Below are 21,889 nucleotides of genomic sequence, written 5' to 3'. Positions count from 1 at the left end.
ATTGCCCTGACTGGTCCAGCGCAACTTCAACTATTAGACACATAAAAGAAAACAAAGCTGTAGATGAGTAAAAATAATTAAAAGCAAGAAAAGAAAAAAAGAAAAAAATGGATGAAAGGCCCCCAAAGCTACCAGTGTAGTAATGCAAGGATCATCATCGAAGCAAGACAAGGAAAATGAAAATGTAGGAGTTAAAAAAAAAAAAAAAAAAAAAAAGCGCAACTAGCTTAAAGACAAGACATGCGGATGCGAGGGTCATGCACCGACGAGCCAGTCGTCCATTTGGACCACCTCGTCCGGCTTCCATTCGGTTTCCGGATGGTGCAGGGTGTTGTCGAACGAGGGGATGGTTGGGTGACTACCCAAGGAGAAAGAGAGGCCCTGGAAGTCGACGAAGTCCTGGTCTAGGAACGGCTGCGAGAAGGAGACGCAGTCTGATTCCTTGGTGTCTAGGGTGTCGAAGGCAACGTCACTGTGTTTTGCCGTGGAGGTGGGCGAGTGGGGCGTGCTGGGGGTGGGGCAGAGATCGGGAGTCGGCAGGGTAGTTGGCAAGGTTTCACTGGGAAGTCCGTCGATGCGAGTCTCCACCCTCGGCGTGTTCTCGACGGAGGGAGTGTGAGACGGCATCCGTTGGAAAGGCGTTTGCCCTGGTTCGGAGCGGTTGCGACTGTGTTGAGGAGTGGGAGTTGGTCGGTATGCGGCACTGGAAGGGATCGCGTGCACGGGAATAACCGGTGCAGAACCCAGACGGTCTCGGAACTGGCGCACTGGCATGTTCATGTCCCCAGGGTTAAACCCAGCCCAAGGCGATCGAACGTGCTGCGGGCCGATGTGTGCGGGCCATGTGGGGGTCGAATGATGAGCAATGTAGGATGGCATTGGACCCGACGAGGCGGGCACCACGTTAGGATGGAATGAGGATGGGGAATGTGAGTTTCCTTCGTACGAAGGCGACATCACGTAGCTTTGGTTGCCGGTCATGGCCATAGGACTGGTGATCGGACTCCCACGCATGCCCTCGGAGAAGGAGCTGCGAATGCTCGACAGGTCCAAGCTCATTTTGCGGACCCCGTCCATGGGGCCGCGCTGCGCCATCATGGAGGCACGACGATGCTGCAGGCCGGGTCGCATGGCCAACGTAGCGAGGAGGTTTTGCTGGAATTGGTTGTTGATTTGCATGTTCTGAGCTTCCAACATGCGTTGTAGTTTCTCCTTGTAGCGGTCATCTACTTCTTCGTACATGGCCTCTTTTTCGACAATTTCCCGGGTAATCAGGAGAGCTTTGCCAGTCCGTTGCTTGTGCAGCTGAGACGCACGGTTGGCAGATTCTAGACGGGCATCGAGGCTCCGATCTTTCCGCCGAGAGGCAGCAATGAATGCTCTGATCCCATTAGCCGAGTCCTTCCTGGGGGGCGGAGGGGAAGAGGGAAAGAGACCTACCGTTCTTGGTTTTCCTCACGAGTACGAGGGTTTGGTGAGATCTCAAACTCAACAGGAGAAGCCATTGCGGCGATAAGATTGGAATGCCCGGGCTATTGAAAGGTGGATCGAGAAGGGAGTTCATATACATATACGTATAGGTACACGGGGGATTCAGAAAGAGAGAGAGAGAGGAAGGAAAAAAGAAGGCAAGTACGATGATATAAGTATAAACAGGACTATCTCATTTGGCAACGAGGCGGGGGGCAACGAGGGAGGAAGTAATCTGAGGAAGTAGTATTTTAAATATGTAGTAGTGGATGAGGGGGCTTTTGGTCGTCCACAAAAATCCCCCTATTAACTTTTGCAGCGCAGCTGTCAAGTATCCATTAGCACCCAGAGGGGGCCTAGGCGAGCCACTCTCTTGGAGCAGGTTCAACTTCGGATCCTCGACCTAGGGCCGGTCAAAGTCTGGCTGCCGGCCGTTCCGTGGATCCTATTCCGTCCAAAGTTCTTCGCACTGTTGGCGCTGCGTACTCAGTAGTAGAAGGCTTAACCTTGGGTCGGTTCCGCTCGAGAGGAGGTCTTTTGGGAATTTCAGCAAGTGAAGAGAAAGTACAAAACAAACTCGAAGCGAAGCGGGCATTTACGCAGTACCGGAACCATTTTCCAGGATAGGAGGCAAATTACATTACACTAGCAATATTGGCTGTTTTTGTTTTTTTTTTCGTTGATTTCAATTTTACTTCCCCACGAGAAGGAAAAAGACGCTAAAGTAACACTATAGTGAGAAGTTCGAAACATGTTCAAAAGTCTAGACCAAATGGGGAGGTTCGCCCTACATGAGAGTCCCTCAGTCGATCTTCTATCAATGTTATGGAGCATCTCCAGTCTCGAATCCCACCTTGATTCGGCAGTTAACCCCTGCAGTAGTAGGCACAATTTGTCCGACACATCAACGGTCGCCAGTTTCATCCCAGTAAACTGGGGAAAAGCAAAGTATGAGCCAAAAAAGTATGCGCCTCCCCCAAGATTGACTTTGCTTTTCACCACGGCCTGTTGGTCAACGGCTGTAAAGGGAAAAAAAAAAAAAAAAGAAAGAAAGAAATTTCCACCCGGGGTTTGCCTGCCCTAAGAACTGGGGATAGGATGTCCATTGGTAGAGCGTAACCAGAGACCAAGCCTATCAGTAAACTTTGTGAAGTTGGATGGGCAAGAAGGCGCTGTGATTGATCGCACGGACCATCTGTCCCAGAGCCAGACGGCGAAGTTGTCCTGAGTTACTTAGCCTAACGATTTTACTTCGGGGCCTCTCGGTGATCTCCCTTCCCCCACTCTCACGATGGGGAAAAGGTCCCAGGATCCCCATGTGACTGGGTCCGGGTCTCTCAGAGGCCAGATTGGGCAATTTCATGTTGAACCCATCTCGATCGGCGGGAGGGTTTACGTGGGACATGACAAATTAGAGATGCTGACGAGATGCCACTAAGATACTGCTAATCGGTCAGTGATCCGATTCAATCAAAGAACAAGAGGATGACGAATCCCTTACAGCATCGCACTAAAAGGATTTCATAGCCTCACTATTGCTTATCAGAGAATATTTTTTATTTATTTATTTATTTTTTTTTTCTTTTCAGTCACTTACTATGACCCTTGAGTTGAGGTGGGAAGGGAGTCACGTTGCACTCTTAGTTAATGTTTGATTAGGGCTAGCCTACTGCATGAAAGCCGCGTGCACCTGCAGGAACCCTAACAAACAGTCCTTCCAGGTTTCAGTACAGAGTACCGTAGGAATGAAGGCAAGAAAATTGTCACCTTCTTCCGTTGGTCCTCGGTTATTACCTACCTACAAGTCAAGGTACGAGATGCAAACCACAGGTACCCCCTCAATAAATCCCACTACCATGGCTGTGCGACCGGATGATCTTCCATAATATTCTCTTGGCGACCTTTTGAGCCTGTCCAGAGGAGAAAGAAAACCTTGAGGCAGTTGGGACTATGGTTCCTCGCTATGACCGCGCATCGCACCCCAAAGAGGAAATTCCTGGTCGACTGGTCAGTGTCGGGGAAAGTCCCGACAGATGGGTCGAGCCCACCTTTTGCCATCAAGCATCAATAGTTCGCTGAGAATCAGATCATATCATTCAGACATAATTACTTTTTATGAGGAGGGGGAGGATTATCGTTACTTAACTCGGTTAGTATTCGGCCGGACGCCACACGGATGACGCCACTCCGCCGATTGTACGACCTTTTGTGTTACTGTATATGGACAGCACTTACTGTACCCCGTACAAGCAAGAGACTGGGAAACGATGGTGCATTAAAGAAAGAAAAAAAAAAAAAAAAAAGGTACCCTAAGTCTATCTATATGGGTGAGGGGCTTTTTTATCTCAGGCTGCTCAACCACAGGTAGACGGCGTCGCGTGCCTTGAACATCCTACACTGTCCTCCTCCACGTTGAACTCTGGATGGAGGAGAACCAAGGAAGAAAATGTATGTACCTTTCTAGATAACATAAAATAAACTAAAATAAAAGTAAAATAAATCAAAGATATACTGTAGAGAGTATGAGTCCATCTCCCCTGACCCAAGGCGACTTTTTCCCAAACAGGCATCAGATATCAACTCACGGATCAGTTGCTTTTTCTACTCGAATAACGCTGCAAGAGGACCCAATCAATCTCACAAACTCAATTCACCAAATATCGCTCATCAAAATGGCATCAGAAAGTTGGTCAGGTATAGACACGAATGCAGGCTGGAGAACTGAACAACACGACAGAACGGAGAAACGAACCAAGTTCGACATCACCTCGCAATATACTCTCTCTCTCTCTCTCTCTAAGCAATTCCCAACGAAGGCACCATTCCCTGTTCCTCCTTTTGTTCGTTGCCCACCCGGTAAGAAACCTTGAACCGCATCTTAATCGAATTACCCTTGCCCGCTTCCACGCCACTCACCAACATTTCCTGCTGGACTCCGTTCACCTGGAGAGGTGCAATATCCCGCCCTGATTGGGGCCGAAGCTGCAAATTATATGCCTGTTCTTACATTAGCCCCTGAACTTTGTACTCTATACATTCACCACGGGAACTAACCTTCTCCACAGCAACTTGGAAATGCAACTCGCTTAGTGGCTGATTGGTGCCATTGGAAAACAAGGCCACCATGTGAATCTGTCGGGCCTGCTGGGGTTGCCGCCGCGCCACGAATTCCACCCGCAACGACGAGTTCAACACCTGCACACGATTCGTGGTTGGGAGAGTGTTACTTTCTGGGAGAGAGGACGTGAAATCCCACTCGTCCTCCTCGGCCGCTTTCGTGTTACCAGCTGGGGGCTGCGACGGGCTGGCTCCTGCCAGATCGAGGAGGGAAGGCCCAGCCGATGCGGGCTGTTGACTGGAGACTCCCGAAGGGAACGGACTTGGGTGTCGGGAGCTGGCAGACACCAGCGAGGCGAAAGGGTCGGACGGAGGTGGGGTAGCTGTGGTGCTCTGTGGCCGCATCGCTGCGGGCGCAGGCGAAGATGATTGAGATGCAGGGCGGGATGAATTCAACGAAGACAGGATATCATAATTGGGTTTGAATGCCGAAGGGGCCTGCTGTACGGGAGGTGTAGAAGAAGGCACTGGGGTCACTAAACTCAGTCAGCAACAGGTCTAGGCTCCTTAGAAAACACTACCCACCAGGTCCAGGTCCAGGTCCTAGGGAGATACCTCCAGTGGGGGCTGACTCGTCTATTGAGAGGCCAAGTAGATCATTCTCGAGAGAACTGCCGCCCGCCGGTTGCGAGGCATTGCCGTTTGAGCTCGGTTCTGGATCGAAATCGATGAGGGACAATTCATTGTTCGCGTTCTTCGAAACACCGGTCGTTGTTCCTAGAGTACCCTTGGGAATCCTCGATGCAGCCTCCAGGTCGCCCTTCTTGACAAGTTTGTATCGTTCGATGGTGCGGTGTATGCTGTCGTTGATTTCCAACAATTTGTGAACAGCCTCTGGATCGTCGGACTCCTCCTCGCACATTTTCTGAATCTTAGGGTGGGCACTTTGTAAAGCATTGGCAAGCTCCTAAGCGGTCGACGGTTAGCGGCGCCCCCACACGACCAGTGATGAACCTACCTCGAACACATCTCCTTCTGCGATTCGTTCTCCTGGCTGCTGGCTCTGTAACATCTCCTCCAGGATCTTGGCTTTCTGTTGCACTTTAGCGACCTCCTCTGCCGCCTTAGCCCGGTAGTCGGTTTTGTGTCGATTGTCATATCCGGCCATCACCTTCATCAATCGGTTCGCTTCTTGTAAATCTGCCGGTGTGCCTCGACGAATTAATTCTTGGAGCTTCGCCGACTGAGCCTCTCTCTCTTCTTCCTCCATCTCCTCAGCGGAGCGAAGATTCTGGGAATGTCAGCTAGCCATCCTAAAACTAGCCCCGATAGAAGGACATACGTCACTGGGGTTCAAAACTGCAGCATCCTCGTTTCGAATTTCAGGGAAGACGTAGCCCTTATAGAGCAGGAGACGGTGCATGTCCCGAATATGTCCCAAATCCTCCTTGTATCTCGACGTTTGACAAATAGTCTGCCTCCATTCCTCGATCGACTCCAAAATGCGATGTTGAACTCTCGAGGGGCGCAACGCCGGCCTCTCAGGAAACCGTCGGACCAGCTCATTCAGAAACTCCTTGGTGCTGATTTGAAGGTGGAAAGGGTATCCGCAATTCTTGACACAGATGTCGAGGAGCTATACTAGGTCAGCCCCGCACTAGCTTCTCCGAAGATCGGTAAACCTACAGCCAACGCCAGTAAGGAGACATTTTGGTTCCGGGAGTTGATTAGACGGACAATCTCCAGTGCTGCTTCACGGGGACTGTAGAACGTAAGAATGCGCCATCCTACTGGATCGACTGCGACTCACGCATTGCCTTTCTTGGAGTTGATCAAGTCCGCGACTTCGAGGTTCAGGGCAAGGTTGGGTTCGTAGTGAGAGATATCGCAAGCATGACCTAGTGGATACGCACAAGATGAGTTAAGAATATATTCTTGCTACTAAAGCAGCCGGGGGGGGGGTGGATTGGTAACATACGAATAGCTCGTTGCAGCGGAGTTAGGCCTAGGTCAGCGTAGGCACCAAAGCGGTCCCTAGCTGCCATTCGTGCTGATGCGGCTTCCAGGGTGGTGACAGAAAAGGTAACGGACGAGAATTAGAGCCCCTATGGACAATTTCCGACCGGGGCGCAGGGGCAGGGACAAAGGAAAGAAGGCGAAGTGATAGGGAAAGAAAGATAGATGCTGGCCAAAGCAAGCAAGTTGCGGGCGCGGCGTCACATAAACTCTAGTTGGGTTGAGCTCCACGTGTTGGCGCTTCCGTCACCGTAGTTGCCCCGTCTTTTCCTTCTATGGGCATGAACTACTCATATACTAGTCCTCAGGAACCAATTTCACCACTCCCTTACCCTCTGCATAACAGCTCTTCTTTTCTGAATTCGAGGGATTAGGAATACCGGATTTGTTATTTTAGCATACCTTACATCATGGTCCGACACAAGAAAGACAATTACTCCCGCGGAGGCAAGAAATTTTCCTCGACACCCCGCCCACGCCCAGTGCCCCGCGGCGATGGCGAGTCCTCCGACAGACTTCCTTTCAAAGCAGCCTGTTGGGATCTGGGTCACTGCGATCCAAAGCGATGTTCGGGCAAGCGATTAATGCATCTGGGATTGATGCGAGAGCTAGGTATTGGACAAAAGTATCCAGGTGTCGTCGTTTCGTACGTAAACCTTTTTTTTTTCTTTCCTTGTATCCTTTGTAACCTCTTACTGTCATCAAATATCGCATCTGTTTGCTTGCTACTACAAGTAAATTAACAAGACGACTACAGTCCGAATGCGAAGAAAATCATCTCTCCCGCGGACCGAGACATACTAGAACAATATGGCGCCGCAGTAGTGGAATGTTCGTGGGTAAGGCTGAAGGAAGTGCCTTTCTCCCGCATAGGAGGAAAATGTGAACGACTTCGTATGTTGCCTTTCAAAGCTGGTCTAATAGGCTTCGTTGATTTACATACTGATAAATCCAGTACCCTATCTTGTTGCAGCCAACACAGTCAACTACGGACGGCCATGGCGGTTAAACTGTGTCGAAGCCCTGGCGGCCTGTTTCTGTATTTGCGGCCACGAAGACTGGGCTAGAGAGGTTCTTAAACATTTCAGTTACGGCGAGGCTTTCCTCGATATCAACTCGAAACTCCTTAAACGATATGCCGCATGCGCCACAGAAGAAGACGTCAAACGGACCGAGGAAGAATGGCTGGCTAAGATTGAGAAAGAATACGAAGACAGTCGTGTCGAAGGTGCCGATGATATGTGGACAGTAGGCAATACGAACCGGAGGGCAGACGATTCTGATTCCGATGATGATAAGGGCAGTAAAAATGGTGAAGATGGAGACAAAGAAAAGAATGATGAAGAGGAAGAGCCAGAAGAAGAAAAGGACCCTTTCGCCATCTCAGATGACTCCGAAGAAGAAGAGCAGATGGCCGAAATCCGCCGCAAAATTCTCAACTCCAAGTCTTTCCAGAATCCTACTGTTCCCGACAAGCCACAACCTGAGAAGATCACACGTCCAGATACAGGGCCTGTTGAAGACTCCGACGCCGAATCCGGGTCTGCGGATGGGAGTGACGACGAAGCGTTTGACAATATCATCGATGCGACTCCGGTGACGGATCGGACAGGTATCATTGCTGCAACCCGGAAAAAGGGGAACGACACCCTCAGTGCGTCGTTTTCTCGAACGGTGATTAGTGCTCCTAAGAGGTGGTAGTTTTCTTACCCAATCTTGTCTTGTGTCTTGCTTGCTTTTCTTCCAACACTTTTTGGGATTCTGAGGGAAGCAGAAACAGCCGCGTATTGGCAAAAGGGCAATCCATATAATGTACAGATTTATGAAATATGAAGTTGATGAAATAAAAGTTACATAAAGATATCATTACAATTTTTTTTCCGTCTCTTTTCTCTTCAATGTCGTCCGTCAGCCTTACTAAGGCAATAGGTCAAGAAGCTGGGTGGCTGTACCTTCGAGGCCGGACCAATGGGACAGAACAATGATGACGAACTCTTCGATTCCCATGATCTGCACCGCCTACATCTTCTCTTCTTCGTCCTGCAACACGACGGTGTTGCCAAATGACAACAAACAGAACTCGCGGGGCAAGAAGCAAGGGGCAGATGGGAAACATCTACATAGTAGCAGGACGACTGTTCACTGGCCAGCGTCACTGAAGACCCACGTTCCTGCAGCATTACGTCTAAACTTGACTTTCGCGGGCGTTGGTTCGATCACCTTCAAAGTTGTGCCTTAAGACGGTCAGGCGCCGAGAAAAACCGAGAAATCTGATAGGGTCACAAGCAACCCAATGCTGACTTGTTTGTACCGGGCGCCAAGCGCCGAGCCATCACTCGCTGGACTATACGACAGACGACCTCTTTCATTCGCAGTCACAGCTAATCTTTTACCCACTAGAGAAAGCCCGCCCTGACCGTCAGTTCGCCTGACTGTTCCTGATGATAATGACTCAAATTAATTTGCTGTCAAACCAACGGGGAAGGGTCACTGCCCCGTGGCTCAGAACCAATACGATGAGGTCTATGCGAAGATCAGGAGGACTATCAGCCTTACACATAATGTGCTGGGTGATATAAGAATAGACAGTGGAAAACTACCACAATTGACTCCGGGCTTATCTTGTGAACTAATAGTCTCTGTTTCGGTTTTTTTCAGTACAGATCACTTTGGAGCCACTTAAATCATAAACTATCATCGCTCGGTTGAACGCTATACCTCTTCCTTTACTTTAACGCCAAAAGATCTTTTTAAACGACCTCAGGATGGCTTCAACAAAAGCTCAAACAAAGCATCCCCCCGTTATCCAGAAGCTCGAACGCTTAGGAGACCGCTCGTGGAGGAGAGATTCGCTGCTATACTCCCTGACCTCCTTCCTATGGAAGCAGCCTTCGCTGCAAGCAGTAGATATCCGGCAGCATACCGTGTGGTTGTTCGATAATACCGCTTATCTACGCGCGACCCCCGTTGCTAAGGGGCAGAAGGAATCGTGGCACGCAGAAGTCGTGGCTTGCGTTTTTCGAAGGGACAGCCGGAAGGATATGAGTAAGATCGTTGCCATGATTGCGGATCTCATTGGCCTCGACGGAGAAATAGGCACTGAAAGGGAGACACGTCATCAAATAGCGCGACGGTTACAACCTTTCCTATATCACGTTATGCCTGCACATTTGATGATGCTCGAGATTCCTCAACCGAATAGCACTACACTCATCCAGCAACTTGGTCCCACAAACAGCAATGGCATCAGCAGTCAGGTGGTGAATATGGGAGGCCGTCGCATTGCAGATGGAAGTATGGTGCGCTCGTATCTCCGTGGCTCGAGAGGCAATGTCGCAATGCGAACCTACTTCGCTGGTCCGAAAGGTTGGCTCGTGATATCGGACATCGACGATACGATCAAGTATACCAAAACCTCCGAGTCGACTGGAATTCTTCGAACAACCTTTGTCGAAGAGCCAAGGCCTATTGCTGGAATGCCCGAGCTGTATTCTCACATGCACAGAGAACTTGCGCCAGCATGGTTCTATGTATCTGCTTCGCCGTACAACCTGTATCCGTTCTTGCGAACGTTTATTCATACGCATTTCAATCCTGGGACCCTGATTCTCAGAGATTCCTCATGGCTGGATGTCAGTGAACTGGTCAAGTCATTCACAGTAAATACCATGGAATACAAGGTAAAACAAATCGAGAAAATTCGACGCCAGTTCCCTCAGCGAGAAGTCATTTGTATCGGCGACTCAACACAAAAAGATCCGGAAGCATACGCGGAAATTTATAAGAGGCACCCGCACTGGATCCGCGCTATTTGGATCAGGAAAGTCACTGATGTCCCACATCTAGAAGATCAAAATTCTCCAGAGAGGTTCGAGGCAGCTTTTCAGGATGTTCCCGACCGAGTATGGAAGGTATTTGAACAACCTGAAACAGTGTTCGACTTCGTGGGTAATTTGAACGTTGACACTACCACGCCTTCCTCTCACGAGACGCGTTAACTGCAAGGATATATTAACAATAACAGGTTTATCCTGCATGGTGTGTTGCAACCTTCCGGCGACGTATAAAAAAGGTTGGTTGCTGATATAAGCGGAAGGAGACCCTCGTTACGTCAACATGAGATTATCTGCAGCGATTTCCCCACAGCTCTCTCTCTGAACTTTACTAGCGAACAAGCTCCTCTCATTAGAGAGTTGCGAAACTGACTTCATGGGACGGTCATAGCCGTTTTTGACGGCTCTGTGGTGCACAATACTGCAACTGAGGGTCGAAGTCTGTGTTGACGGGTTATATACTCGTTGCCCCGGCCGAGGTTATAGTCTTCATCTACTAGAGTAGAGCACACACCGACGCCGTATCACACATATGCCATACATTAAACCATAATGAAGCCAGCAAAGCCCTTTTCTACCACAATGGACGAGCAGACGTTCGTCCCGAGGACTATGAGAGCCCTATATCACCGACCGGCTTCTACTGCCATCACCGATCAGACAGCTTTGGATGCGCCCAGGGTGGATTCGGGGATTATCTTCGACACGGACTTCCCAGTACCAAAGCCAGCAGCGAATCAGTACATCATCAAGATTCAAACAGCGGCTTTCTCTCATGACGGACTAAGGCTCGCTCGAAGCCTCCACCCGTCGAAATCAATCCCTCAGATTCCCCTGCACAACTATTGTGGCATAGTCATCAGCACTCCCACCGAAGATCACGATAAACCAGATGGCCCAAAATTCAAAGTCGCCGACACTGTCTTTGGGCTCATTAGCAACACCCGTGACGGCGCCGCGGCAGACTATATAGTCGCAACCGAAGATGAGATCGCGTTGAAGCCGAAGAACATCAGCGCCGCCGAGGCATCTACCATCCCTGGACCTGCTCTCACGGCATGGCAGGCTTTGTTCACATACGGGGGCCTCGACCCCAGCGACGCGCGTCGTAAGCTGCGCGTTCTGGTGACTAACGCCCGTGATAACGAAGTCGCTGCCCAGGCGCTCCAACTGCTTCGGGCTCGATCTCTATTTCCACACCACCGACCATGGATCTGCACTACCTGCTCATGCCCGGAACACGACGACTTTCTGCGCGATCATGTCAAAGTGGACGAAGTTATCGACGCCGCGCTCCCCTTACCACAAGACTTCGACCTCGCCGAGATTTTCCGCAAGAACAAATGGGATCCAGTCGACGTCATCCTCGACTGCGCCGGAGAACAGATGTTCAACCTCGCCCACTCATCCGACGTCGTCAAAAACAACGGTGTCGTCCTGACCGCCGTAGACGACACAGCAGTGCAGCCCCAAACTGCTGACAGGGAAGCCCAGACCCAGAAACACGGCCTGTTCAGCCGATTCGTTGCTTTGAAACCGGATGGTAAAGCCCTAGCTCGCATTGCGGAACTGGTCGAAGAGGGTTCCATCCGTGGCCGGGTCCAGAGTATCGTGGATCTGGCCCATGGAGTGGATGTCCTAGCGGCTGAGGCAGCTGGCGCTGGTGGAGGCAGGAGAGGAGGGATGATGGTCTTCCGGGTGAATATTTAATCTCCCTGTTCTTTCTCTGTCTCATATTTTCGTATGTTTCTTTTACTTGTTTGGTCACATTCAGTATGTACAGTCATTTCATAGCATCGAGCGGCATTTAGTTGAAATTTTCTGATTCTCATGTAGAATGCTACACTGTTAACTTCATATATCGTAGCCTAGACTCTAACCGTAATCTACGACTTATTCCAACAAAAAAACACATAACCGGAGACGGAGAAAACAAACGATAAACATGATTTATATCAATAATACTAACATTTAATAACGACATACCATAACGTAGAGAAAACAGTTCCCCAACCACAGCCACACACACGAAAGAAGAAGAAAAATAAGCAAGTTCAAGCATACACGCCTCAAGTGAACGATACAATCAATACTTTCCTTCCATGAACCTGGTATACACAAGGGAAAAGGTAGGCAGTAAAAGAGGGAGTAAGACACTGATCCTCAAATCAGAGAAAGATAAGAGACAACAGGCATCAATGAATAGACATCATAAAGAAAAGAAGTTAATTGATTGATTCATTAGATGGGCGAAAATCGGTAAATAAAGTAAGATCGTAGACAAGAAGGGTAAAAAAGTAAAAGAAACATGAAGAAACAGGACGGAAAAAAAAGGGAAATCATGAAGACACTGTTCCAGCCTATTCTCCTTCTACTTTATCCCTTTTGTCTGTTGCTCTTCCCTTTTCCAAATCCCGTGAGCCGCAAACCAGTTGGGCTTCGGTTTTATATCAATCGGGATATAGAATGCGGGTCTGGTGAAAGATGATGGCATGGTTGGTTGTGTTTTTCCCTTTCTCTTGTGCTTTTTCTGGTTCTCTTTGTCCATGAGTTTGGCTTGTGTTGATGGCTAGGTATGCTTCGTGCGCGATTCTATGGAGTACACATGCCCTTATCATCTGAGCGGAAAAGGTATGCTGGTAATGCTAACGTGGTCCACGGGAAAGAAAGACATGAACAAGCAGACAAGAACAGATCGATGGAGATCAGATAAATCGAACATTTCGTAGAATAATGCATTGGACCGTATTCGACGGCTGAATCATATCAAGTCACTTCGCCCAATTCCAACCGCATGCCGGAAACTACTGCTAAGTAGCCAAAATAGCAAAGGAAAAGAAGAACTCCTGCTAAAATTTTCTGGGAGAGGGATCTGGGGGAATAAGTAAGATGGACGGAGAAGGCAAAGGGTGGAAGGACATAGGAGGGTGATAGATGAAAGCTCCTAAAGTAGGGAATCGAGTCTAGTAAAAACGCTCAAACATGCTGCAACAATCTGTGAAGTTTTCGTTAGTGGTTGCAAATCAATATTCTGCAGAAGGAAAACGAGCATACCTCCAACTGAAGTTCTTTGTCCTTGGCCTTGTTCACCTCCTCGTTGATTGCCCCCGCCAAATTAGCCCCAATTGCCTGCGAGCCACCTGCCCGCCGGGCAAATGGCCACTGGGAATACTCTGCCAGTAGCTCATCCACCTGCGCAAAGGCTCTCTCCCGAGCCTCGTGGCTCATTGTGACCAGAGCGTTTTCCAGTACATTCGCCGCGTAAGCTGCGCATACCATCGTGATCGTCCGCAGATAGCGGAACTCGGAGTCCTCAGGAAGCCACTGGTTGGACGGGAGAATCACTGTTCGATTACTGCACACATTGCGCACCCGACGGTGGAGGTCGTCTTTCGCGCCGCCGTCGGCGACGGGATGTGTAGCCATGTCAAAGAGGAGGAAGTTGCGTTTCTCGGTACGAAGAATGCCCTTGTCGACAAGACCCTTCGCCAGACGTTCGCGCACTTGCTTCAACTGGTAGCCAATCTTCATTAAATTCCATGTTTCACCTGCCATGCGTTCCCCGTTAGTACCCTGGGCATTTTCGATCATCGAGCATAGAGAGCATAGGGTCGTACGTACCGCTCATGAGGTCAATCCAGGAGTTCACGCTCATCTTCTCACTCGACTTCATCATCTTCAACGCCTCGTCCAGCAAGACCTCCCCAGTCAATGTATCGTCGACGACTTCGATCACACGATCGGCCAGGGGGAAGCGCCGTCGAGAAGAATCCTTCTGCATGCTAATCCGGCCGCGGAGGGCCAATTCAATCACAATACACCCTCTCAAGGCGTACGAAATGTTCTCGTTCCAAAAAGACAGATAACCCTATAGATTTCCCGAACCGGTGTCAGCATTCAAATTGGGCATCGCAACGCGCCATTCCCCTGCGTAAACGAGGTAGATGAGGGCGCGAGACCAACCTGTTTATCTTTCAACCCCAGCAGTAGTACTTCCTCCATCAGCGTCAGCTTGGGCTGCTTGCTTCGTTCCTCGGTCTCGCTGAGGTCTCTGGGGTCAAATGCGATCTTGTGACCATTCTCGGTACTGGTGAAAGACGTCTCGGGGATACGGTTATCCAAGGAAGAGCCATTTCTGGAGATCGGAGAGGAGACTCTGCTGTCATCGTTCTCGTCTGCGCCAGCGACTCGACCGCCACCTCTTCGGCGAGTCAAGCCCCCGGCTGAGGCCATGAGGAGATAGGGGATCGGAGTTCGGGAGCGGAAAGGAGAGCGAAAGAACGGTCGGGAAGAATGTCAGGAACCGAAATCTATACCGCTATGACCTGCGACATAGACCGTTTACCAGTTCTTTGAAGGTAACGTGGTTGACGGGTGAAGGAAGAATATCCCGAAAGTTTGCTGAGCGGGAAATTGTCAGGGGTGGGAGGAGTGGGAGGAAGAAGTCAAGGAGGAGGAAGAAGGACACGAGGCGGAGAGTGTGCAACTGGAACTGTCCCGAAACGGTCGATCGATGGGAATTAATTCAGGCTGACCAGATGGAGTCCCTTGCGCCAAACAGACACCAGAATAGAAACCCCGATGGTGTTTTGGAATTAAAAGAAATTCTCGATTGATATTAAGTTATGCCCATTCCAACTTTTGTTCCTCCCGTAGCGTCAATGCTTCTCCGGTGACGGACCACAAAAAACATGTCATAATTTATCTAACTGGAAGAGACCCATAATCCAATCTCTATAGAAAGCACTCTCTCTCTCTCGTGCGCGCGCGCAAATGTTCTACCATTGAATAAACTATTTGACACATAAAAAGAAGACTTTTGCGCTAGAGGGTTTCTTTCCTATCCTTTTATATATTTCTTCACTTAGTGTTTTATTTTGTTCTTATCGACTTGTTCCGCTCCACGTCATCCTCTGTGAAGGTCGTCAAAGCAACACCGTTTCAGATCCACCCTTAAATCGTCTTAATTTCAAGCGGGCGGTATGTACAACATGTTCAATGCATCTTGAGACCCGCGTCAATTCCACCACCGACCATATAACACTAATCCTACATGCTAGGGCGGTTGATATCAGAATACTGGCGCATAACGAGGTCCATAAAGAGACCCGGTAGCAACCCACACCCAGAAGTAATCAATCAAACTGCATTCAAGATGATATACACGATATAGTAGGGTGAAACAACACCGGCATGTATCAGCATACAAGTAGCGTTTCCACGCTGAGACCCCATGTAGATGCACGCCACCATCCCCTTGTTTTCTATCTAACCCGCAAAATCATTCAGATCTTCGTATTACATAATTTAGTGGGCTGCGATACCAGTTAGTCGTGGATAACTCATACACGTTGGCATTGTGGAAGCAAGACATGACTTACCATCGGGCTGAGCAAGGATGTACTCAACAGCCTTGTCAACTGTAGCAAAAGATGAGTATATGGACAATCACCGCATTCTGCCCATCAAAGGACCTCATTCCGATAAGACTTACCACTGTGGATGGCATCGGCATCCTTGTCAGGGATTTCAATGCTGAATTCCTATTCGAGGGGAAAACATCAGTATTCAACTCAAGGCCAGTATAATAGTAAATATGCTATATCCATACCTCCTCAATGGCCATAACAACCTCGACGGTATCCAAGCTGTCAAGTCCAAGGTCGTTTGCGAAGTGGGAGGAGCCGTTGATCTGATAAATTCAATCCCTTAGTTCACCGTTCTGTGGGCGAGTCTGAACTGGTCCGTCAAGCGCCCGGAGACAATAAATGTTAACTAACCTTGCTGGCATCGGAAACCTGTACAGTAATGAGATATATTAGCCATTGTTCAAGTTTCCCGTAGATGATTCCGGGATGGTCTTCGTTTCCGAGGCGGGAAAGTAACCCGACTTACCTTGTCAAAGTTCTTCAGAAGGTTGACTATCCGACCCTCAGCTTCGTTCTTGTCAAGACCGGCAGGAGCGGAGTAAAGACGGACGCCCTGGTAGGCAAAACGAGGAGCGAATTGAGCGGCAGGAGCGCTGCGGATCTGGAAGGTAGCCGGGGCCCTGACGGCACGAGGCACGGAGGCCCTCAAAGAGCGGACAACAGCGGAACGGAACATTATGTCGGTTGAAGAGGAAGTGAAAGAAAGGCGCAATTGCCTGGGAATTAAGTATAAAGAGAAAGGGCGAGCGGTGGTGACGAGAAAGTAGAGTCGGGAGTGGTAGGAAAGATGACTTTGGAGAATGGAGTTTCTGAAGTTCTGCTTTGGCGTTGCGGCTCGGGGGAAGCAAAAACCTGCGGCCGGCCAATCACGGGGCGGCAGAAAGAAATGACCTAAGCCGCCGGCAAACCACCAAAAGCGACTTTCGTGAACCTCTCCCAGTTGTCCTGTTCCCACTTTGACCCCCCCCAATTGATTCCCCTCACCACTCTATTCTCCTTCTCCAGTCCGCTATCTCATCCCCCGCCATGGCCTCCTCGAAGTCGGTCGCGAGGCTGGTCGCCTACCGCCGGCCTACGCCTTCTCTGTTGACCTCTTCTTTCCGTCCCTTGGGTTCAACCGCAAACTTCTCTTCCTCGGTGTGCCGGGCTGCTACCCCAGCTGGTCCCCCTCCATCTGGTTTCCGTCTGGCTCCCCCCAAGAAATGGGACGAGACCACCGAGTCCTCTTTGGACAAGGCCAGCAAATACTTCCTCATGTCTGAGATTTTCCGCGGCATGTACGTCGTGTTGGAGCAGTTCTTCAGACCACCGTAAGTCGCACTCTCCCGCGCATTATCACGCCCTTCCAGATGCCTAGGACCAATTGGTATCCCTTACGGTCGTCTACATCTGCTGTGTATCCTGGAATCATGTTGGGACAAGCTAGTTAGGATTCTCGATCGGTCGAATAGCTTAACTGATGTGATATCATAACCCAGTTACACTATCTTCTACCCCTTCGAGAAAGGTCCTATTTCTCCTCGTTTCCGTGGCGAACACGCCCTGCGCCGCTACCCTACCGGTGAGGAGCGTTGCATTGCTTGCAAGCTTTGCGAAGCTATCTGCCCTGCTCAGGCTATCACCATCGAGGCCGAGGAGCGTGAGGACGGAAGCCGTCGGACGACCCGTTATGATATTGATATGACCAAGTGCATCTACTGTGGTTACTGCCAGGAGAGCTGCCCCGTTGATGCCATTGTTGAGAGTAAGCATCAGCCATCCCAGGATTATACCTCTCGAATACCGTAACTGACATGCTGCGACACAGCTTCTAATGCTGAATATGCTACCGAGACCCGTGAGGAGCTGCTGTACAACAAGGAGAAGCTCCTGGCCAACGGTGACAAGTGGGAGCCTGAAATTGCTGCCGCTGCCAGAGCTGACGCCCCCTACCGTTAAAACAATACCGGCTGCTTTCATATCCCAAGGGCACTCTTGAATCAGGTGTCACATCACGTAAATCCACTTTAGAAGATGGGTTCAAAAGAATACTATCATAAAAATCAGATAAGGGAAAGACAAAACTTTTCCTTCAGAGGATATCCAAGGGTCGACACCCTCATCTTCCCACTTTGTACATATCTAACGCTTAGCCTGCTTTATTACCAGATGTACTAGTCGGGTTCGCAGGGGATCCCAGTCACTAGAACTCCGGCTCTGTTCTTTTATTGTCTTGATGTTGGAGGGAAATCCCGCATGGCTTGTTCTTGTTTTCTATACTGTTTTTGTTAGGGAATAAATCCGAGAATACTTTATTTTCCTTTGTTTCAAATCTTTAAGGATCCGACAAAAGAGATGAGATAAAACCAAGAAAACTCCTTTGAAATTTATGAATATCAACAGGTGAATCGCTGCCTATGCACATATGCACAAATAACAAGATAACCCCCCAAAGAAGCCCAAACACCAGTTCCCACACTCCTCGATTTTCTTTTAGCTTTTGGTCACTTTTGTTCTCCGCAGAGCAAGTGCTCATCATCAAGGGCTGCTGCGGAAGGATATCTTTCTTTTTAGATACATAAGTTGGTATTACATACTAGTCACTGTTCATTTCTTTCCACCGGATTTGCCCTTGAAGCTTCCCTCGAAGCCGGGTCTAGCTTTTTTCTTGCCTGCGGCGGGTTTCTTGCCCTTGTTGCCCTTGTTGCCCTTTTCTTCGCGGCGTTTCCGAAGATTGTCTTCGCGCTTTTGTTGCTTCATTTCCTTGCCCTTGCGGACGGTCTCTATGCGCTCCTTCCATTCACGCTCGGACTTCTTCTTAGCGGATTCCTTGCGCTTAAGAGCCTTCTTCAGCAGTGAAGTATCATCCCGGACTCGTTCACCATGAGCGCGCTTCTTAGCGTTCAGCCACATGTCTTTCTCTTCGAGCTCAGCACGCTTCTCGTCGTCCATGTTTTCCAGTCGGGCCTTCTTGGCCTCAACTGCTTTCAGGGCTGAAGCGGGGTCATGGGGACCATGGCGCTTAGGTTGATCGCGCACATTGTTCAGGCTGGGATCAGCAGCCTGGCCGTCGGCGAAAACGACACGGCCGAAGGAATAATTGGCGGCACTGGAGCCCACCGACTCAGCTGGGGAGCGTGGCGAGGCAAGAAGAGAGCCCGAGCCACCTGGGGAGAAGCGGCGGGCCAATGCCTCGTCCTTCAACCGTTGCTCTTCCTCCTTGGCTTTCTGTCGTAGCTCTTTCTTGTGCGCCTTGCGTTGTTCTGCCTTCTGTCTACGGGCCTCAATCAGCTCTTGGCGGTTTCTGGCGGGCTTGCCGTTCAGCCCGTCTGCGTGACGAGCTGCGCGGAGCTCATCAAGGCGCTTTTGTAGTCGTTGCTTCAGCTCTTCGGGTGTGGACTTGAGGGGCTTTTGATCGGATGATGAGTTCTTAGAGACATCGTTAGGAGCAGAAGGTGGGACAATAGAAGATATCGAAGAGGCGCCAGATTGAAGGGCGGAGGCATCGAAGCTAGGGGAGTTGGGGGTAGAAGAAGAGGAAGACTGTTCTGTTTGCTCTGGGTTAAACTCGAGAGCGAGACCTTCGGTTTCTTCTTCATCAACGTCGTCATCATTATCGTCATCCTTTACAGGTGGCTTTTCTTGCTTCTTGTTCTTATCACTGGCAGGCTTTGACTCTGGCTTCTGTGCAGCATCAGCAACAGGGGTTTTAGCCTCTTTCTCTTGCTCTTCTTTCAGCTTTTCCTTCTTTGCGGCTTCTTTAGCCTTCCTCTTCTCTTTTTGTTGCTCCTTCTTCTGTGCCTTTTTCTCTTCCTTTAGTTTCTTACGAGCTTCCGCCTCTTCCGACTTCGCCGGGTCTTCGGATTGCTTCTGTTTCTTTGCCGCATCAGCCCGCTTTAGGCCTTCCTTAGGCATTTCTGAGCCTAGGTCTTCATCCTCAGATGATGCGGTCTCATTTTGACCCTCTTCTTGACGCTTGCGTTTCCGGGCGTTCTCTTCCATCACGTCTTTAGCAGTCTTCGCGGCATCGGGATCCAATTTCGCCCGTTTCGCCTCACGAGCTTCCTCTTTCGTCTGCTTCTTGCGTTGCCATTGGTCCTATGAAGGATATGGGTTGTCAGCCACGCTTGGCGCAGAACAAGCCGGAGACCGTGGGGAAAACGGGACAAAAAGCATCAAAGACAGCAGGCTGTAGAATCACATACACTACCATCCTCCCCATAATAGTATTTCGCCGGGATCAACGACAAGAGCCCATCAAAAGCCTGGGCGTGGCTACGCAACCGTTCCTGTAGAGCCCAAAAATTTCCCGATCGTCAATTTTCAATTCTGGGACCGGTATGATAAAGAATCATAGACGAACAAGGGGAAGCAAGCCCACATACCTCGATATCATCCATTTTTCCCACTCGAATCGGAGATTCACAATAGCTCCGTTCCAGGTATTATGTAGGATTGGGTGATAGTCACCTGGAAGTTGAGGGGGGTTTTTTTCGAAGTATGGACGCGATACTCTTGAAAAAATTGGGTGGGCGGTTCGAAATCTTGGCGTTCTTTTTCTCCGCTTGCTTTTTGCTGGTTGTTCACCGCCTGCCACATCGTGGGTTTGCTGACTTATCATATCGATTATTCTAACTTTATTTTTGTCACGTATTTCAGTTTAACTTCTCGCTAATATATAAGAATGTTCTAATCTGAGCTGAAGCCGGAATTGGTCAATGAAAGAGATGTTTTAGTCTGTCACTAAACGTTCTCCTACTACTACAGCAATTCTCCGTATGAGACAATGTACTCCGTACTTCACTCTAATATCAATCTGATTGACCGCCCTACACCAGATATCATAATTCTATTATGTTATACATGACAGCCTAACAATAGGTCGAAAATAAACACATTATTGATCCAACTCTTCCTTCCTGAGATAAAAGAGAGCAAAAAGACATTCTACCTCTTAGTTCAACACAAACCCATGACGCAATTGGCATCCCGCTATAAATTCAATCCAATCCCGTCTTAGGATGCATATGCCTCCAAAGCGAGAACACCCGGCTGTACCTTCCACACCTTAACTAGTAAAGGGTGTGGTGACATATATTTAGGAAAAGCCTTTCCCATACCCTGTACCCATTTCCTGTACTGCATCTAAATCCAGGCTACTGGTTCCAGCCATGTAGCATATAACCACCTATGACATCGCTTATGGGTATAAAAGGCGTAACAACACGCAATGAATTATTAGAGCTCAACCGTCAAATCCTCAGGCACATCTAACACCGGACAATCCTCACTCCGGATGTCCGTGATATTGTCATACGGGTACGGAATGGTCCAGATCAGATCAAACCTGCAAGAAGGCCCCAGTCAGTATAAAGAACACTCCTCATATAATCAACGCTTTACTCCTGCTCTCCCACCACCCAAGACCAAAATTAAGAGGAATATCCAGGATATCAAGACTAACATACCGATCCTCAGGATATTCAGGCGGATCATCATACCCCAACGCCTGAACCAACTCTCTCATCTTTCCATGTCGCCAGGAAATCAAGATATTGCCGGGTCCCTCATAGTCGCTGACTGCTTCTGCCACGCAGTAGACTTTGTTCCGCTTGCAGGAGGTGTCGACGGTTAGACCGAGGTCTGTTGCTAGTGAGTGGACGGTCTCGTAAGAGCGTCTGTGTTCTCCTTCTATTATATTGATTAGTTATCCTGTGTATGGGCAGGTATTTGTGTTCTTTGCATATTGTGTAGTGCATAGCTAGGGGACGGGTAGAGTTGCAAGTGAATACTTGCTTTTACTAATATGTGGTGCCATTATATAGCCAATATCGTAGGGAGAGTCTTCTCCGAACACGCTCCGGACGCATTCAGCTCGTTTCCAGCCATCTGCGTTTAGTCCACTATCTAGTGGATCGTCTGGCTTTTCGCCATGACGGATGAGATACACTGTTGGGGGTGTTGAGGCATAAGTTAAACCGTGTAAAGCCGAGAAAAGAAAAAAATGCAGAAGCAAATAAAGAGTAGTAGCCATTTTGTGCCAGCTAACCTAGTCTATAGGCCTAACCAGGGAACAGAAAGAAGAACAAAAAACGAAAAAAAAAA

General features: G+C 49.2%; 10 protein-coding genes across 10 annotated transcripts; 4 read left to right on the top strand and 6 right to left on the bottom strand.

Annotated features, from left to right (window-relative positions):
* Positions 1-211: 211 nt before the first annotated feature.
* BDV27DRAFT_172607 (uncharacterized protein) lies at positions 212-1,651 on the bottom strand. The gene is made up of 2 exons (XM_032075901.1): positions 1,441-1,651; positions 212-1,381 (listed from the first exon to the last, which is right to left on the bottom strand). Exons 1-2 carry the CDS (start codon positions 1,503-1,505, stop codon positions 256-258), a joined length of 1,191 nt encoding a protein of 396 aa, XP_031927162.1. The 5' UTR covers positions 1,506-1,651; the 3' UTR covers positions 212-255.
* A 2,270-nt stretch (positions 1,652-3,921) lies between these two features.
* Positions 3,922-6,741, bottom strand: BDV27DRAFT_118824 (VHS domain protein). The gene is made up of 8 exons (XM_032064749.1): positions 6,506-6,741; positions 6,338-6,425; positions 6,214-6,289; positions 5,870-6,163; positions 5,546-5,818; positions 5,113-5,494; positions 4,525-5,063; positions 3,922-4,467 (listed from the first exon to the last, which is right to left on the bottom strand). Exons 1-8 carry the CDS (start codon positions 6,570-6,572, stop codon positions 4,267-4,269), a joined length of 1,920 nt encoding a protein of 639 aa, XP_031927161.1. The 5' UTR covers positions 6,573-6,741; the 3' UTR covers positions 3,922-4,266.
* Positions 6,742-6,821: 80 nt separating this feature from the next.
* On the top strand, positions 6,822-8,409 carry BDV27DRAFT_129107 (ribosome biogenesis TSR3 family protein). The gene is made up of 3 exons (XM_032067118.1): positions 6,822-7,189; positions 7,301-7,437; positions 7,499-8,409. The coding sequence occupies exons 1-3, from the start codon at positions 6,954-6,956 to the stop codon at positions 8,242-8,244; spliced, it is 1,119 nt and encodes a 372-aa protein (XP_031927160.1). The 5' UTR covers positions 6,822-6,953; the 3' UTR covers positions 8,245-8,409.
* A 583-nt stretch (positions 8,410-8,992) lies between these two features.
* BDV27DRAFT_129105 (phosphatidate phosphatase App1 family protein) lies at positions 8,993-10,686 on the top strand. The gene has a single exon (XM_032067117.1). The coding sequence runs from the start codon at positions 9,309-9,311 to the stop codon at positions 10,539-10,541; it is 1,233 nt and encodes a 410-aa protein (XP_031927159.1). The 5' UTR covers positions 8,993-9,308; the 3' UTR covers positions 10,542-10,686.
* Positions 10,687-12,233, top strand: BDV27DRAFT_129102 (NADP-dependent oxidoreductase). The gene has a single exon (XM_032067116.1). It carries the CDS (start codon positions 10,929-10,931, stop codon positions 12,084-12,086), a length of 1,158 nt encoding a protein of 385 aa, XP_031927158.1. The 5' UTR covers positions 10,687-10,928; the 3' UTR covers positions 12,087-12,233.
* Positions 12,234-13,092: 859 nt separating this feature from the next.
* Positions 13,093-14,755, bottom strand: BDV27DRAFT_118804 (GOLPH3/VPS74 family protein). Its single transcript, XM_032064748.1, has 4 exons — positions 14,340-14,755; positions 13,998-14,244; positions 13,431-13,924; positions 13,093-13,371 (listed from the first exon to the last, which is right to left on the bottom strand). Exons 1-4 carry the CDS (start codon positions 14,607-14,609, stop codon positions 13,321-13,323), a joined length of 1,062 nt encoding a protein of 353 aa, XP_031927157.1. The 5' UTR covers positions 14,610-14,755; the 3' UTR covers positions 13,093-13,320.
* Positions 14,756-15,321: 566 nt separating this feature from the next.
* On the bottom strand, positions 15,322-16,588 carry acpA (acyl carrier protein). The gene is made up of 6 exons (XM_032067115.1): positions 16,272-16,588; positions 16,157-16,174; positions 15,988-16,068; positions 15,871-15,919; positions 15,758-15,796; positions 15,322-15,691 (listed from the first exon to the last, which is right to left on the bottom strand). The coding sequence occupies exons 1-6, from the start codon at positions 16,479-16,481 to the stop codon at positions 15,684-15,686; spliced, it is 405 nt and encodes a 134-aa protein (XP_031927156.1). The 5' UTR covers positions 16,482-16,588; the 3' UTR covers positions 15,322-15,683.
* A 161-nt stretch (positions 16,589-16,749) lies between these two features.
* Positions 16,750-18,138, top strand: BDV27DRAFT_118781 (NuoI/complex I 23 kDa subunit family protein). Its single transcript, XM_032064747.1, has 3 exons — positions 16,750-17,115; positions 17,284-17,549; positions 17,613-18,138. Exons 1-3 carry the CDS (start codon positions 16,832-16,834, stop codon positions 17,741-17,743), a joined length of 681 nt encoding a protein of 226 aa, XP_031927155.1. The 5' UTR covers positions 16,750-16,831; the 3' UTR covers positions 17,744-18,138.
* Positions 18,139-18,145: 7 nt separating this feature from the next.
* On the bottom strand, positions 18,146-20,275 carry BDV27DRAFT_129096 (putative 60S ribosome biogenesis protein Rrp14). The gene is made up of 3 exons (XM_032067114.1): positions 20,170-20,275; positions 19,990-20,073; positions 18,146-19,882 (listed from the first exon to the last, which is right to left on the bottom strand). The coding sequence occupies exons 1-3, from the start codon at positions 20,182-20,184 to the stop codon at positions 18,392-18,394; spliced, it is 1,590 nt and encodes a 529-aa protein (XP_031927154.1). The 5' UTR covers positions 20,185-20,275; the 3' UTR covers positions 18,146-18,391.
* Positions 20,276-20,626: 351 nt separating this feature from the next.
* On the bottom strand, positions 20,627-21,889 carry BDV27DRAFT_118776 (putative phosphoglycerate mutase family protein). The gene is made up of 3 exons (XM_032064746.1): positions 21,581-21,889; positions 21,253-21,475; positions 20,627-21,131 (listed from the first exon to the last, which is right to left on the bottom strand). Exons 1-3 carry the CDS (start codon positions 21,816-21,818, stop codon positions 21,023-21,025), a joined length of 570 nt encoding a protein of 189 aa, XP_031927153.1. The 5' UTR covers positions 21,819-21,889; the 3' UTR covers positions 20,627-21,022.

Source organism: Aspergillus caelatus (genome assembly GCF_009193585.1).
Source record: "Aspergillus caelatus strain CBS 763.97 unplaced genomic scaffold BDV27scaffold_98, whole genome shotgun sequence".
Taxonomy (NCBI): Eukaryota; Fungi; Ascomycota; class Eurotiomycetes; order Eurotiales; family Aspergillaceae; genus Aspergillus; species Aspergillus caelatus.
Note: the sequence above shows the minus strand (reverse complement) of the source record. Positions and strands in the feature narration are given on the sequence as shown.